The 12635-nt window shown below is 45.9% G+C and overlaps 4 protein-coding genes across 4 annotated transcripts; 3 read left to right on the forward strand and 1 right to left on the reverse strand.

Moving 5' to 3' along the window:
* Positions 1–1028: 1028 nt before the first annotated feature.
* AOL_s00043g520 (uncharacterized protein) lies at positions 1029–2366 on the reverse strand (the record flags this gene model as incomplete). Its single annotated transcript, XM_011121006.1, has 6 exons — positions 1029–1258; positions 1327–1359; positions 1423–1540; positions 1605–1788; positions 1845–2241; positions 2339–2366. The coding sequence occupies 6 exons, from the start codon at positions 2364–2366 to the stop codon at positions 1029–1031; spliced, it is 990 nt and encodes a 329-aa protein (XP_011119308.1).
* A 1155-nt stretch (positions 2367–3521) lies between these two features.
* On the forward strand, positions 3522–4617 carry AOL_s00043g521 (uncharacterized protein; the record flags this gene model as incomplete). Its single annotated transcript, XM_011121007.1, has 2 exons — positions 3522–4247; positions 4318–4617. 2 exons carry the CDS (start codon positions 3522–3524, stop codon positions 4615–4617), a joined length of 1026 nt encoding a protein of 341 aa, XP_011119309.1.
* Positions 4618–6437: 1820 nt separating this feature from the next.
* On the forward strand, positions 6438–10852 carry AOL_s00043g522 (uncharacterized protein; the record flags this gene model as incomplete). The annotated part of the gene is made up of 8 exons (XM_011121008.1): positions 6438–8032; positions 8102–9346; positions 9409–9712; positions 9767–9946; positions 10006–10202; positions 10255–10464; positions 10532–10612; positions 10678–10852. 8 exons carry the CDS (start codon positions 6438–6440, stop codon positions 10850–10852), a joined length of 3987 nt encoding a protein of 1328 aa, XP_011119310.1.
* Positions 10853–11313: 461 nt separating this feature from the next.
* On the forward strand, positions 11314–12442 carry AOL_s00043g523 (uncharacterized protein; the record flags this gene model as incomplete). Its single annotated transcript, XM_011121009.1, has 4 exons — positions 11314–11660; positions 11780–11864; positions 11947–12249; positions 12335–12442. 4 exons carry the CDS (start codon positions 11314–11316, stop codon positions 12440–12442), a joined length of 843 nt encoding a protein of 280 aa, XP_011119311.1.
* Positions 12443–12635: the final 193 nt, after the last annotated feature.

Raw genomic sequence — 12635 nt, forward strand, 5'->3', positions numbered from 1 at the left:
AGACACCGAGAAGGGATTTTTTTTAAAAAAAGGCGATAACTCGTGTGAGAGAAAGCACTGGCAGTAAAATAGCTAACTTCGCAAACCGGCAGAAGGGAAGAGAACAAAAAGAAGAGATGAAATCAGAGAGAAAAGTAGAAAGGATGGGAAGATCCGTCGACACCTGTGGTTATCATTAAGTTTAAACTCCTGGGCCAAAGCATGCTATTAAGCTACTTCGGCACAACCAAGCACGTGGAAAATTTTATATAACGGATCTATTCACTACGCCATCAGGCTTTACGAAATATTCCGATGCAGGAGTTTCAAGCTTGCGAATCCGCATAGCAAAAGAAAATGGCTGTTCCAAGCCGGCAAAGTACCGAGGAAGAAAGGGCGCACTGCCATGCGACACCCATTTGGTCAGGCCTCATTTTCTTCCTTTTCCTGAAAATCGTGTGTCATAGCCGCCTGGGAGCGCGGTGGTCAGTAGGTAAAGGACGAATGGACCAGTTGCCGTTTTGTCCCAAGACCTGTTCCCTAGCCGAAGCCGGAAATGCGGAGGGGAGAATCTGGCACCAGCACCCCATCATAATTGCATCCCTCGACCCCGGAGACAAGGGCTGATTGATTTGCCCTCACATGTGTCTGATAAGCTTATTTGTGGTCGCTGGGTTCCAGCCCAAGCCCAGCCTTTTGGGTTTGTTTCTAGTCAAAAAGACAACATGTGAAAGTTCCGATGGTCGTCTGTTAGGTTGGCCTGTGGTAACCGAACTGCCACCAGGTTGATGTCATACAGCCGGCGATGGTCCGAAAAAACCTGCCCCGCAACACAATAAACGGGTTCCTTTGGCGGGGCAGCTCGCAGCTCAGTTGCTTAAGCTTGGCCGCTCGAACATGCTTGATAACATCATATTAGTTTCGGAGCCAGATATCTTCAGGGGGAAAGCATCCAATTTATTCATTTCTATTGCATTGACCCTCGCTTATCTCAATATTAATCAATTACAAAAGTGCACCCGGGCGGCTTGCAGATACCGGTATACCTCCTACTTCCTTCCGGGACGCTTTGGTCGCTGGAAAGCTTGCTTCTGCTCAGTCTTGGGCTGGAATTCTTCCGCTAGCTGTTGTGCAGAGATATCTGGGTCCCCGGACTCCAACTTTTTGGCAATTGTAAGCCCGGCATCCCTTTCTGCGATAGCTAAGACCGATGATCGGCTGGATGCATACAGCATGCGCTCTTTGATCTTGCTACTTGGTGGGCAAGTATATATAAATACTGCGGGTTAAGTTACATTGTATTAGCGCCACATTGTTAGTATTTTCTGAGACTGGCCTGATACTCACCGATTGGATTTTCCGGTACTCCAGGGTATTTATCTTTTTTTTATTTTATCGTTAGTTCCGACAATTAAGCTTTCTATAATCGTAGAAATCACTCACGGCTGAAGTTGAAAAAGGAGAAACGTGGGGCGGTATTCGGAATGGCCGTTATCAAGTCGTGTGCAGTTGATGTCGACTCGTCAGCGAGTTCAATAGTCTCCCTTTGAATGTCAAGCATCTAGTTGATCTTATCAGTACCGATGCACAATTATTAAGCTTAAAAGCACAACCGAGAAACATACCAATTGGACCAAGCCGTTCGGATTATTCGGGAGGCGTCGGAGAGCATCCAGAGCTGCATCACTCACGGGGAAAGCTACGCTGCCGCTGACATGGGACGCACGGGCGGTAGTACCCCTCGATGCCTCAGCTTCAGCCTCCTTTACACCTTTCAGAGCGATCTCTTCCTCCGTTAACGGTGCAGCCCTAATAATGATTAGCCTATAGCCGTCCCACAGGGGTACGTCATACCATCTACATACTTAGCGACATGGGCGTCATGCTTCTTAAATCCTTCCACCGTTACTTCAGCCTTTGTCGTCGCGAAGATGGACTCCGAGAAGTACTCTGTCCCAAGTTCTCTTGTAAATGTATTCCTGGTGCTGGCGAAAAGCATTTTACTCCGAACATGAGCGTGGTCAGGAACATATGTGAGGCAGATAAAAGGAGCCGGTCCGGAGTCTCGTCTCCTGAGGATGATATAGGCTGGTTCGTTTTCCTTTAGAAGGCTCTCGAGTTGTGGAATATCCTCTTCGAAGGTACCCCGCCGTGGGATGGTAGCAATGGGTACCAGTTGTTCATTTGAGATTCCAGCGATGATGCCTCTGACATTAGTAGACGAAGTGAGGCTAGTGAACTGGTGGGTCAGTTCATCGGAGGCTGTTCTCGAGTAGAATATATTGTTAGTTGGAGGCTAGACAATAGATGTAGAAGCCCGAATAGCTTCACTCAGGTACGGTGCGAGGAGTAGACAGACCAAGGATGCCAGACGTGAGGGAGGACATGTCTATACTCTGATACTCGAATCTGCCTACAAGTGGACGCTCTAAGGGTCGAACAGATGTCTACTTCGGGAAGTAAGTAGATACCTAGGTATATATGGCTCTCGAAGTGAAGGGTCGAAGCCGTTGTATTTGCCCGGATATTAATATTGGCATTGTATTACGAGGGCTTAACAAGTAGCTGCCACGACGGCGCGGAGTGGAGCTTGGATGTGAGTGAGACCCGCAAACACAACACAGCCGTCACGCCAGGTGCCGTTGGATACATGTCTCCAGCATACCTAATCCCGCAGTCATGAGCGGGAATCGGTAGTCCACACAGGCATCGCGGTACCATGTACTTGATCTAAGTCGATGGATGTTTTTTAAGGTTTCACGGAGTAGGTATACTATCGATAGCGTCTACGGGCGACATTGTGGGACCCAGAAACGAGCCAATACAGAACATAGCCACATGCTCTGTCGCGAACAAAGCCAAAATTCCATGAAGAATCAATCGTATTCATCATAATAGTGTAAAAGGTATGTATGCAATATATATCTAACTCAGTCCTGAGGGGAGGAATTGCTTCCTCCAAATAGACGGTGCTAGCGAATCATGCAAATAAACAAATAGTTCTCGCTCTGAGCACCATATAATGACCAACGGTAGAAGTGGAGGTACTTCGTCCAGAACAAATGGACTACTATCGATATAAACTCTGTCGTTATATCCTTTTAGTTGGTGATAAGGAAAAGTGCCTGAGGAGAGAAGAGAAGAGAAGAAAAGTTGAGAAACTGTGAAGCGAAGCGCAAATTTATTCTCGCAGATTTGTGGTCACGTGCGCGCTAGCATGCTCCAAAACTTTTTCAGGCCCAACTTCGCGAAAAACACATTTCGGACTGCAAGTTCAACGACAACGGTTTCCGACTGGGGTGATATAATCGGGATATCGGAGGGTATTGAAGGGAGAACTGGTACTTGCTGTAGCTTTAATTTCAGCATGGTAGGAGACAAGTGCAATTGATGTTCCTGTTCGAGAATTACACTGACAGATATCAACCTACCCACTTCTAGATAACACACCCGTTTAATAATTGACCTATCTCGATATCAACCAACTTTATATCCCAAGTCCAACCTAGTCTTATCCAGGAGACCTTTATCTTTTCGCAACTATGATGGAATCGCTGTGCCGTCGGTGCTTTACCCGCATCGCATTCCAGTCCCGAAGGTCCTTTGCTTCGATAGCGACCTCCTCAGCAGCCGCCCCAGCCGAACCTTCGGTAGAGCCTCTCATTGATTTGGATGCTCCTGAAGAGACTCCTTCATATGATGACTTCCTTCCGGACTACAAAAGACCGCCATCGTCATTCCAATTGGCAGCTTCTACAGTCATCTCTCGGGCTCCACTTCTGACTAGAGAACTCACACCCTTCGAAACGGAGTTTTTCTTCTATCAGCGTCGGTTGGATAAACGTTTGGTCAAGCCTTTTGTTCGAAACTTCTATTTTAAACCTGGGACTCTGGCCTACGATGAATGGAGAAGGAAAAGGCTTGGTATGAAAGTTTATAATCCATATGGCGATGAGCATTGGAAAGACGAGTTACGATATGGCGATAGTCCGCAAGAAGATGAGAATATGGACTATGACTCCTTGGTGAAATATACTGTTTCCGGGGAGGATATCAGTGCCAGTGATACCGAGGAAGAAATTGCTGCCAAGAAGCTTATGACCAAACCTTTACCACGAGAAACGGAGGCCGATATAAACAACGATACCAGAAGCTTGAATAGACAACTATCAAGGACCCTATATCTGCTTGTTAAGCGTGGAGATCGGGAAAATAATACCTGGAAATTTCCACAAGCAAATATCGAGGGACGACAGAATCTGAAGCAGGTATGCATAAATCCGCAATATCGGATTCCTAAACTTTTGAAATATCAAAAATCTAACTGAGGGGAAATAGACTGCAGAGGGTAGCTTGACAAAGGCATGTGGTCGTGATATGAATTACTGGATGGTTGGGAATGTTCCTATCGGATACTACGACTACCAGCTCCCCGACGGAAAGGCGAAGGGCGAAAATGGGGAGCTGACCGGGAAGAAAGTGTTTTTCATGAAGGCACGAATCTTCGCCGGGCGACCAAAACTGACGGGTAACAAGGCGAACATCGCAGATTACCAATGGCTCACGAAAGAGGAGATTGAAGGAGTGGTCGAGAAAGACTACTGGAAGGCCATCAGACGCATGTTGGTAACCAGGTAGTTAACCGTCGGAGCGGTAATAGAAAGCGAAGCGCCTTGGTGGACGCCTATTCTATTAGATATTAAATATTCCGCTTGTATATAGCTAACCGGCCATATCTCGGTGAGCCAGCTTACATTACGTGGGCTCTCTCTGGTTGAGACGTGATTATTGTAATTATACCGAATTGATACACCGTGTACATATACATACGCATACAAATACCGGCGTATTACCATGGTTTCGAGTGATTGTGGCACTCAAGGCCTCCCTCTTCTAATAAAATGAAATAAGACCCCCCCTCAAAGCCGAACATAATATCGAATAGATATATCTACTTCGAGGTAATATAATCATCTCATCACGAAGTGGGTTTTTATTTTTTGTGGGTAAAGATTCAGCCGGTGCTTGGCTGGGCCTAAGAGGGGCCAAGCCTTTCGTCCTTGGCGGACGTCTACGGCCCTAAAAATAGCCACGAAAGGAACAATTGATTTGATATCTGGGACCAGCATTGCATCGCGGGAGATGGCAAAATTCGAGGTCAACTGCGGCTGTGCACTCGTTTATTTTTTTTTGTGTATGTTCGGGAAGGACGGAAGCAGAGACGTTTCGTAGGGAAGCATCGCGCGGAGTATCTCAAGATACCTCTCTCTCATTCCTTCCTCTCTCCTGTATCTGCCATGCCAGCTAGAACTCAACTTCCTCAAATGCTAGCAGCTATAAGGGGTAACTAAGAAAATCGTGGTTAGTTTGAGCTCAGGAGGCCTTGTCGGGTTAATATTTCTTTTACAGCTTGCTGGGATTGAAATCTCTGACGGTGTTTCGAGGTTGGCTTGACCCTTAATCTACAATTGTGCTGTACCGTACGGAGTACTGTACCTCGAAACTTAACTTCTTCTTCTTCTTCTCTGCAGCGTCGTCACCCCTGTTTACGTAGTACTGCTGCGGCGGAGACCATTGCATGATCTCCACTTCTTCTTTCTTTCTTTCTTTCTTTCGTTCTTTCTCTCTTTCTTCGACTGTAATATTATAGCTTGACTGTGAGGCCATAGACACATGCCGTGTGCATGCATGAGTAAAATAATATAGTTCTGTCCTGTCCTGCCCTGTGTTCTGCAGCCAGGCCCTTTTCTGGTTTGGCGTAAGCAGGAACCGGTCCAAAAGCTGGTGCTGACATTCGTCCAAACCATCTTTCAGCCCTCAGCAAGCAACTGTTACATACGAACAACCCCCCATTCTCGTTCGGTATTAATTAATATCATCGCCAGCATCATCACCGTCACCGTCACCAACCTCGCCGTTACCTGCTCCCCTTCGAAAGAAACATACCATCCCAGCCACGGCTTCCGCTTTCTCGAATCTCTCCATGTCACGTCGCTAACTTGTTGGCATCTACCGTTACTCCATCGTCATTCCTTTTTAGCAAAAAACCCCCCCCATTGCATTGGCGACAGGCGAGATAGCTTCCCAAAGGCCACCACCTCCTTCGACGCCTACGATACAGCATTCCTACCTGGGTGTTCCGAATACCTCCCTCCGGATTCATTTTGATGAAAGCTTTCCTTTCACCGTGCGTTTTTTCGACGAATCAATTTCTTTAGACTATCCACCTGCTTCCGCGGTTGACAGACGTCTCTCCATAGCTTTTAGCTAGTATCTACCCGGAAAGTAACTCAACCCGACCAACCGAACACTACGGCAAGCCCTACCAGCTCTCGTAACGATCCACATTTCTTTTTGCTCCACACTTAATCGATATTTTTCCGGCTTCCTACACAAGCTTTCTTCCGGTTTGGGGGTTCTGGCACCCGAAGACGGGCGTTGAGCTATAGCTGCGCATCATGGCGCACCAGCCAAACCACCCGTCGCTTCTGGACTTCGACGAGGACGAAAGAACATATGGCAATCCAGGCCGACCGCCTCCGATATCTGACGCTCAATATATGGCCACCCATAACATCCAAGATGATGATATCTACGCTCCGAGTAACACTGCATCCGGGTATTCGCAGCCCGGATTTTCGTCGCAGCAGCAGCAGCAGCAGCAGCCTGGCTATGACCAACGTCCACCTCAGTTAGGGCAACATCGCACTTTCTCCCAAACATCAGGCCTTCAAAACTACGAGCGTTATTATGACGAATCGATACTTCCAGACGATGAATCGACGGCAGAGTTCCATTATGGTGCCCACGAAAGTAACAACAAAGGCCAGAAACGTAATAGAAATAGTGTCCTGAGTATGGGAGGTGGTCTCATGGGTAGGGTAAAAACCGCCATAGGGATGGGCCCCCAGTATAGCGAAATGGATCTACCTCTTACTGAGAGGGGCCAGACCGCTGCTGGGGGTTCATCCGGAGGTGGAGGTCAACCACCAAAGAAGAGCGATAGTGGTGGTAAATTCAAGTTCGGCTTTGGTAAGAACAAGGTCGACCCTTCGACATTAGGACCCCGTATGATCCACATCAACAACCCGCCTGCAAACGCCCTCAGTAAATTCCTCGATAACCATGTCTCTACCGCCAAATACAACGTTGCTACCTTCCTTCCTAAGTTTTTATACGAGCAGTTCTCGAAATATGCCAATTTATTCTTCTTGTTTACCGCAATTATGCAACAAATTCCCAACATTTCTCCAACTAACAGATATACAACAATCGTCCCATTAATCCTTGTGCTTATAGTATCAGCAGTGAAGGAATTAGTAGAGGACTTTAAGAGACGGACTCAGGATAGAGAACTCAATCAGTCGAAAACCCAGGTACTCCATGGAACAACTTTCGAAGAAACAAAGTGGTTAAACGTGAAAGTTGGGGATATTGTACGCGTTGAATCTGAGGAACCCTTTCCGGCCGATATAGTACTCCTTGCCTCGTCCGAACCCGAAGGTTTGTGTTATATCGAAACAGCCAACTTGGATGGAGAAACAAACTTGAAAATCAAGCAAGCAGTCCCGGAGACTTCCCATCTCGTCAGCCCTGGTGAATTAAGTAGATTGTCAGGAAAAGTTAAGTCGGAGCAACCGAACAGCAGCTTGTACACCTATGAAGCCACAATCACCATGTCCATGGGAGGGGCTGAGAAGGAGTATCCCTTGAGCCCTGAGCAACTCCTCCTGAGAGGTGCAACTTTGAGGAATACACCTTGGGTTCATGGTTTTGTGGTGTTCACAGGTCACGAAACCAAGCTTATGAGGAACGCCACTGCAACCCCGATTAAGAGAACAAATGTGGAACGCCTCCTGAACAAGCAGATTCTCATGTTGGTTGGTATTCTTTTGGTCTTGTCCCTCGTTTCTTCGGCTGGTGATGTTATCAAGCTCGCCACACAACTGAATCAGGTTCCATATCTCTTTCTTAAGGATATCGGCCTTGCGGCCCAGTTTTTCAAGGATATATTGACATATTGGGTCTTGTATTCTAATCTTGTGCCCATCTCGTAAGTCAGCTTGATGTTCTTGTCACCGACATCCCCCATCGATGTTGCCCTTACTAATAGCTTCCTTAGTCTTTTCGTGACAGTCGAACTGGTAAAATATTTTCAAGCTTTCCTCATCAACTCGGATCTTGATATCTACTATGCGGAGACAGATACTCCGGCAGTTTGTAGAACCTCTAGTTTGGTTGAAGAGCTTGGTCAAATTGAATACATCTTTTCTGACAAAACGGGTACACTGACTTGTAACCAAATGGAGTTCCGACAATGTTCAATTGCTGGTGTCTGTTATGGTGATGAGGTTCCGGAAGATAAACGTGCAACGGTACAGGATGGCGTTGAAATCGGTGTCCACGATTTTAAGCGACTGAAGGAGAACCTGAACAGCCATCCTACCCGCGAGATTATGCATCACTTCTTGGTTTTGTTGGGAGTCTGCCACACTGTTATTCCAGAGCGAAATGACGAAAAGCCCACGGAAATCAAGTATCAGGCTGCGTCGCCCGATGAGGGAGCCTTGGTTGAGGGAGCTGTGCAGTTAGGATATCAGTTTGTTTCTCGAAAACCCCGTTCCGTAACCATTTCTGTCAACGGAAGATTGGAAGATTACGAATTACTCAATGTCTGCGAATTCAACTCCACACGAAAAAGGATGTCTACAATTTTCCGCTGTCCTGATGGAAAGATCAGGATCTATACCAAGGGAGCTGATACCGTTATTTTGGAACGTTTGGCAAAGGACAACCCGACCGTCGATGTTACTCTGACCCATTTGGAAGACTACGCGACTGACGGTCTCCGAACTCTATGTCTTGCCATGCGCGAGATTCCCGAATCTGAATATCAGCAATGGTCTAAAATTTTTGACAAGGCTGCTACCACTATCAACAACCGTGGAGATGAACTTGACAAGGCTGCCGAACTCATTGAAAAGGAATTGTTCTTGCTTGGAGCTACCGCTATTGAAGATAGGCTTCAGGACGGCGTACCGGAAACGATCCACACACTTCAAACCGCTGGTATCAAGGTCTGGGTCTTGACTGGCGATCGGCAGGAAACCGCTATCAACATTGGAATGAGTTGTAAACTTATTAGCGAGGACATGACGCTCATCATCATCAACGAAGAAAGTTTCGACGCTACTCGGGATAACCTTACTAAAAAGTTGGCAGCCATACGAAGTCAGAAGGATGCTAGTCTGGAAATCGAAACCCTTGCTTTGGTCATTGACGGGCGATCTCTTACATACGCCCTTGAGAAGGAGCTTGAAAAGACGTTCCTTGACATCGCTGTTATGTGTAAAGCTGTTATTTGCTGGTACGTATCACTATGCAGTCGAAGTACAATTCTGAAAATTGGGCTAATGAAGTGGGTTTTAGTCGTGTGTCTCCCCTACAGAAAGCTCTTGTTGTGAAACTCGTCAAGAAACATCTCAAGGCAATTCTTCTTGCCATTGGTGACGGTGCCAACGATGTGTCCATGATTCAAGCTGCCCACGTTGGTGTTGGTATTAGCGGTGTTGAAGGTCTCCAAGCCGCGCGAAGTGCCGACGTCTCGATTGGTCAATTCAGGTACTTGAGGAAACTGTTACTTGTTCACGGTGCATGGAGTTACTCTCGTATCAGTCGTGTCATCTTGTATTCCTTTTACAAGAACATCACTCTCTTCATGACACAGTTTTGGGTAAATATATTACATTTGTCACAATTGAATATTTCATGCTAACAGACCATGTAGTATGCCTTCAGAAATCGATTCTCCGGTCAGGTCATCTACGAATCATGGACGCTCTCGTTCTACAACGTGTTGTTCACCGTATTACCGCCGCTCGCGATGGGTGTCTTCGATCAGTTCCTTAGTGCGAGATTATTAGACAGGTATCCTCAGATGTACCAACTTGGTCAGAAGGGTTATTTCGTATGTTCACAATTCCTCCTCATATCCAAGTAAATATATGGGAGCTAACACTCTTCCAGTTCAAAATGAGCAGTTTTTGGTCGTGGTTGGTGAACGGATTTTACCATTCGTTGCTTCTATATATCGTCTCCGAGTTTGTATTCCAATGGGATCTTCCACAGAGTGATGGAAGAGTCGCCGGCCATTGGGTTTGGGGTACCACAAATTATACCGCAGCGCTCACAATCGCTCTTGGCAAGGCCGCGCTCATCACGAAGTTAGTCCATCCCCAAGCCCATCATATAATTGCTATTGCTAATACTATTTAGTATTTGGACAAAATACCATGTTATCGCCATTCCCGGTTCCTTATTGATTTGGCTGGCTTTCCTGCCAGCTTATGCCACCGTGGCACCGATGCTCCACTTCTCTACCGAGTTCACAGGTATCATTGCCAGACTCTATACGTCGCCTGTTTTCTGGCTATTCGCGTTTGTGATGGTACCCCTCTGTCTTATCAGAGACTTTGCTTGGAAATAGTAAGTTTTCACTTTTTACACGCCTTGTAAAACCATGATACAGGAACTGACTTTCGTCCCATTATAGTGCCAAGCGAATGTACTTCCCTCAAACCTACCATTATGTCCAGGAGATCCAAAAATACAATATTCAAGATTACAGACCAAGGTTAGTTCCGCAATACTCCAGTTCCTCGCCATGCCAATTAGCCATTACTAACATCGAACAAATAGAATGGAACAATTCCAGAAAGCCATTCGAAAAGTTCGACAAGTCCAGCGCATGCGCAAACAACGTGGTTATGCCTTTTCGCAGGCCGATGAGGGTCAATCACGTTTAATTCAAGCTTACGATACAACGAAGGAGCGTGGCAAGTGGGGAGAAATGAAAAGTGTACGAAAGTCATGATTGTCGTTTATTACAAAGTTTATAGTCCTCTGCCCTCCTTTTTGACGGCCGCCGCTTCTCAAAACCGCACCACCCACTAAATTCAACCCTTTCCCTGGTCCTTTCCCTCCCTTTTTTCTTCTTTCTTTCTATTGTAGCTAAAAATACTTCCATTGATCATTGTTGTCCTTTTCTTTCTTCTCTTGACTCCTCAAAAGAATATCTTGTGTGTAGCTTACGGCGTATGAAACGATTCAATCTTTTACCAAAGTATTTTCTTGTCTAAATATAAACCTTGAAGTGGCGTACATTCAAAATAGAGCCGCATCGTGATATAAATAATTCAACGACACCTCGTATCGAGGTTAACGACTGTGTTGAGCGCTTCGCATACTCAAACACCCCACACTTCACCCCGCGGTCCAACAAATAAACTAACATACCCACCGACACCTTCAAACCCGAATCAACAGGTATCCAAGATGTCAATGCCACCGCCACCGACCACCCTCCCAACCCCTCAAAACATGGCAACGGTAATGCCTACCGCTGTAGACGCGGGCAAATCGATTACAGTCTCTTCGTTCAAAATCACGACCCGCAAGCTCCCGATCCTCAATGCGCAAGAAATCGACGCGATGACAGAAAAGCTTGGGATTACGCCACCGGAAATGATCTTTGGGAATAATATAGTTTCTATTGAAAAGGTCGGGGAGCAGGGAGAGGAGTGGAAGATTGAGTTTAATGCGCTGGATGCGTTGGATTTGGTCGATAAGACGGGGAATGATATGTTGAAGGTTGCGTATTCGGCGGCGTGGCAGAAGCAGAGGTTGGTTTTATATATTTCTTTTCATCTCTCCCCCCTTTTTTTATATTATTATCAAGGGGGTATCGGGAGGGATGTGCGTATCTGATGCTAATGCGAGGAGGTAATTCTGATACCTTTAGAGAGAAAATGCACGAAGGGATTAAAGAGGTCGTGAAGCCATTCGACTGGACGTATTCGACCAACTACCAAGGATCGATATCTGGAGTACGTTCTCTTATCAATATCCTCTACATATCTCTACTATCCGAATTTTACTAAAAACCTGGATTTTATATATAAAAAACAGACAAAGGAGTTCACCGAAACGACCGACCAAATCCCTCTGGACAAACTCCGACGTCAAGATCCCATCCTCTTCTTTGACGATGTCATGCTTTACGAAGACGAACTAGCAGACAATGGCATGTCGATATTATCTGTGAAAGTCAGGGTTATGCCTGCCAGACTTCTTTTGCTGGCAAGGTTTTACATGCGACTTGATGATGTCGTGTTTAGGATCAGAGATACGAGGGTCTTTGTAGAATTCGCGGACGGAGTGGTATTAAGAGAATATCAGGAGAAGGAGGATAGTTACGAGAATGTTAAGAAGGTAAGGATTGTTTTTTTTTCATCATGACGTTTATATTTATATCGACGTCGATTCTTGAAGGATCCCTTTGCTAACTTGGAGATAGAAATTCCCACCATATCGAGATGATATACCTGCTATTATGAGGGACCCGAACCAAATGGCGGAGTATTTGCCTTTGAAGTCGGTAAAAGTCGAGAAGCTGGTTTTATAAAAAGTCGAGAATATCGTCAGGGCGGATGAATTGAATTGGATTAAATGGCGTTTACGGAGTCATGAGAAACTGATCTTTGATATCGAAATACACCTGCATATGAGCATCAACCACCATAGCTCCTCCTATTGTTTTATTTTCTAATTGAATCAAAGCATTACATTATCGATAGATACATTATCTATTTTCTATT

This window comes from Orbilia oligospora (assembly GCF_000225545.1).
Source record: "Orbilia oligospora ATCC 24927 unplaced genomic scaffold scaffold00043, whole genome shotgun sequence".
NCBI classification, from domain to species: domain Eukaryota; kingdom Fungi; phylum Ascomycota; class Orbiliomycetes; order Orbiliales; family Orbiliaceae; genus Orbilia; species Orbilia oligospora.